The sequence below is a fragment of the Poromitra crassiceps genome (genome assembly GCF_964638095.1).
Source record: "Poromitra crassiceps genome assembly, chromosome: 28".
Taxonomy (NCBI): domain Eukaryota; kingdom Metazoa; phylum Chordata; class Actinopteri; order Beryciformes; family Melamphaidae; genus Poromitra; species Poromitra crassiceps.
The window spans coordinates 2,708,780-2,711,193 of NC_139651.1; the positions used below are offsets into that span (position 1 = coordinate 2,708,780).

At 47.7% G+C, this 2,414-nt stretch overlaps 1 protein-coding gene across 1 annotated transcript in view; it reads left to right on the plus strand.

Moving 5' to 3' along the window:
• Window positions 1-1,244: 1,244 nt before the first annotated feature.
• The window catches only part of tmem255b (transmembrane protein 255B), a gene marked incomplete at both ends in the record, with an annotated part of 27,016 nt that continues 25,846 nt past the window's right edge, over window positions 1,245-2,414 (plus strand). The window contains 3 exons of the mRNA XM_083662445.1: window positions 1,245-1,293; window positions 1,470-1,592; window positions 1,890-2,008. Coding sequence (XP_083518571.1) covers window positions 1,245-1,293; window positions 1,470-1,592; window positions 1,890-2,008 — 291 coding nt within the window. The remainder of the gene's footprint in view (window positions 1,294-1,469; window positions 1,593-1,889; window positions 2,009-2,414) is intronic.

Here is a 2,414-nt window from a genome sequence, read left to right on the forward strand (position 1 = left end):
GTTGAAACTCTATGCTGAGCAGGGTCCACAGCAGCGCTCTTCTGTACTCTACTCGCTGCACTTCTCTTCCCCTCGGTTCTTCTCTTCTGTTCTTCTCTTCAATCAAGAAACGAATGTTCTGATGTGTCTCTAGTTCTCCTCTCTCTCCTGTCCCGATCCCTGATGTTGAGGTGCTTTCAGCTTTTTGTGCTCTTGTCTCGGCCCTGACTCATTGTCTTCTACTGTAACGGTCCAAACTCACTCCCTGGACCTCGCCGCGTAGTATGATGCATGCGTTATCTCTTCTTCCCTATTTATAAGGCCCAGATAAGGTGTGTAAATGTCCTCCTTCAGCAGCAATGTCCTTCGCTCCTTCTCAGAGGATCACCTTGAGCAGTCAGAAGGTCTTCACGATACACCTACACACCAAATCACTCACTGAGCCTCGTCTCAAACGGCTTGAGCCCCCTGGGGAGGCCCACCTCCCACTGTGGAAACCTCTGAGCTGGACCTTTTGATTGTTATATTTTTCAGGCTAAGATTAGAGTAGAGTAGGACAGGGCAGACTAGGCTGTAGATTAGTTAGATTCCTTGTGTGCTAGTTAGTTCCGGTTAATGGCTAGACTAGTCAGATTGTCTGAGCTGTTGCTCGTTTGGCCTGGCCGCATTCGTTGGCTGTCTATTCAGTGGCTCACATCGCCTGGTAACTACATTACATTACATTACATTACGTCATTTGGCAGACGCTTTTATCCAAAGCGACTTACAATAACACATTTTTGTCAGCAATAGAGCAATCAACTATGGAGCACAGTCTATGACAACTACAAATTCTGAAGGAACAGTGGTACAAGTTTAGTTTAGTTTTTTTTTTTTAGAAAGAGAGAGAAAGAGGTTAGATCAAGAAGGGCCCAGATGGAGCCTGAAAAGGTGTGTCTTTAGTCTTTTCCGAAAGATCGGCAGTAACTATAATACATAACTTGATTGCTACATTTGACTGTCCCCTGTGACTATGAGGCGCTAGTGCAGCAACCAGGACCAGGCCCTCATTCTGGCTTCCTACCCGCAGACACAGCCAATCATGCCTGTATAGGCGCCCCGACCGAGCCGGAGGGAACACGGGGGGGGGGGGGGGGGGGGGGGGGGGGGCGCGAACCTGCGACCCTCGGGTTGGTAGGCAGGCAATCTACCGCTAGTCCGCTACAATACCCTACATACACTTCTAACACAAGGACATCTTTGAGTTGTCGCGCTCTTCGAGGCTCATGAGTCGTCAGAGGCACCGGAGTGTGTGGGCCAACATACATAGCCTGGGTAAACCCATCCCCCACGTGACCTGCTCTCAGACCTGTTCTCAGTCACTATGATAGTGACTGGGAACTGAGAGAGTAGGTCACGTGGGGGCTGGGTTTACCTAGGCTACAACATACAGGCCTCTCTGTGTGACGTGCGCAGTGCTTGACATTGGCCTGGTGTTTGCTCTTCACTAGAAGAGCCTGGTGACGCGAGGTCAGCTCTCACAGGTAACGGCCGTATCTCTGACCTTGGTCTTCTGGCTGTGGAGCTGCTGGCTGACGATCAGTCCAAAATCAAAGGCTACTCTGGGACTCCAGGTACAGTGGACCCTTTACCATCCCACCAATCCCCCTGCCCCTTACCTGCTCTAACGAGAGAGAGGTGCTTCTACAGACCTGTTAACTTTTCTCACTCAGGTCAGTTTCCTCCCATACAACACCACACTCTGCGACATATGCAGTACATTATTATTATTAGAGAGAGTTGTTCAGATTTAAGTTTTGAACTTGTGATTATAGTAGCCTACTGGCAGGAAGATATTTTGAAAAAGTCAGTTGAAGATCCAGGTGACCATCCTGTTTTCAAAGGAATGTTATTTTCCGTCTAACCTGTAGGATTCATGACACCAGAGCTGCTGAAGCGGGACGAGTACGATGTCGACTATTTCACTCTGGGTGTCACTCTGTACGAGGTCGTTGCTGCCAAGCGACCCTTTAGGAGCCGAGGAGAGAAGGTAAAGTTATAGGAACTGTTTTCCACCTTCTCAATTCCCTTTTGAGGCTGTTGTCAAACTTTGAACATGCTCTGTTTAACTTTACTGGATACATTGCTCTGCCTCATCCCTCACAGTCCTCTAGTTTCCCACCTCCCTTTGTCAGCTGCTATTTAAACCTGCTTTTGCTCAATCCGTGTGACAAAATCCTCTTTCATTTGAATACAGAAACAGTCTTCCATGGTTAGATAGCTCAGCCATGCCCACTTGTGGTTTGCTGCTGTCATTGCTATGAAACACAAAGCCAGAACCTCTTACAGGTTCATTAAACAAACCTGTCATGCCATTTTGCTGACTGATTTGATCTACACTGCCTTACAAGTGCATACGTTTTATGTACATAAATATAGATATTTACATTACAGAG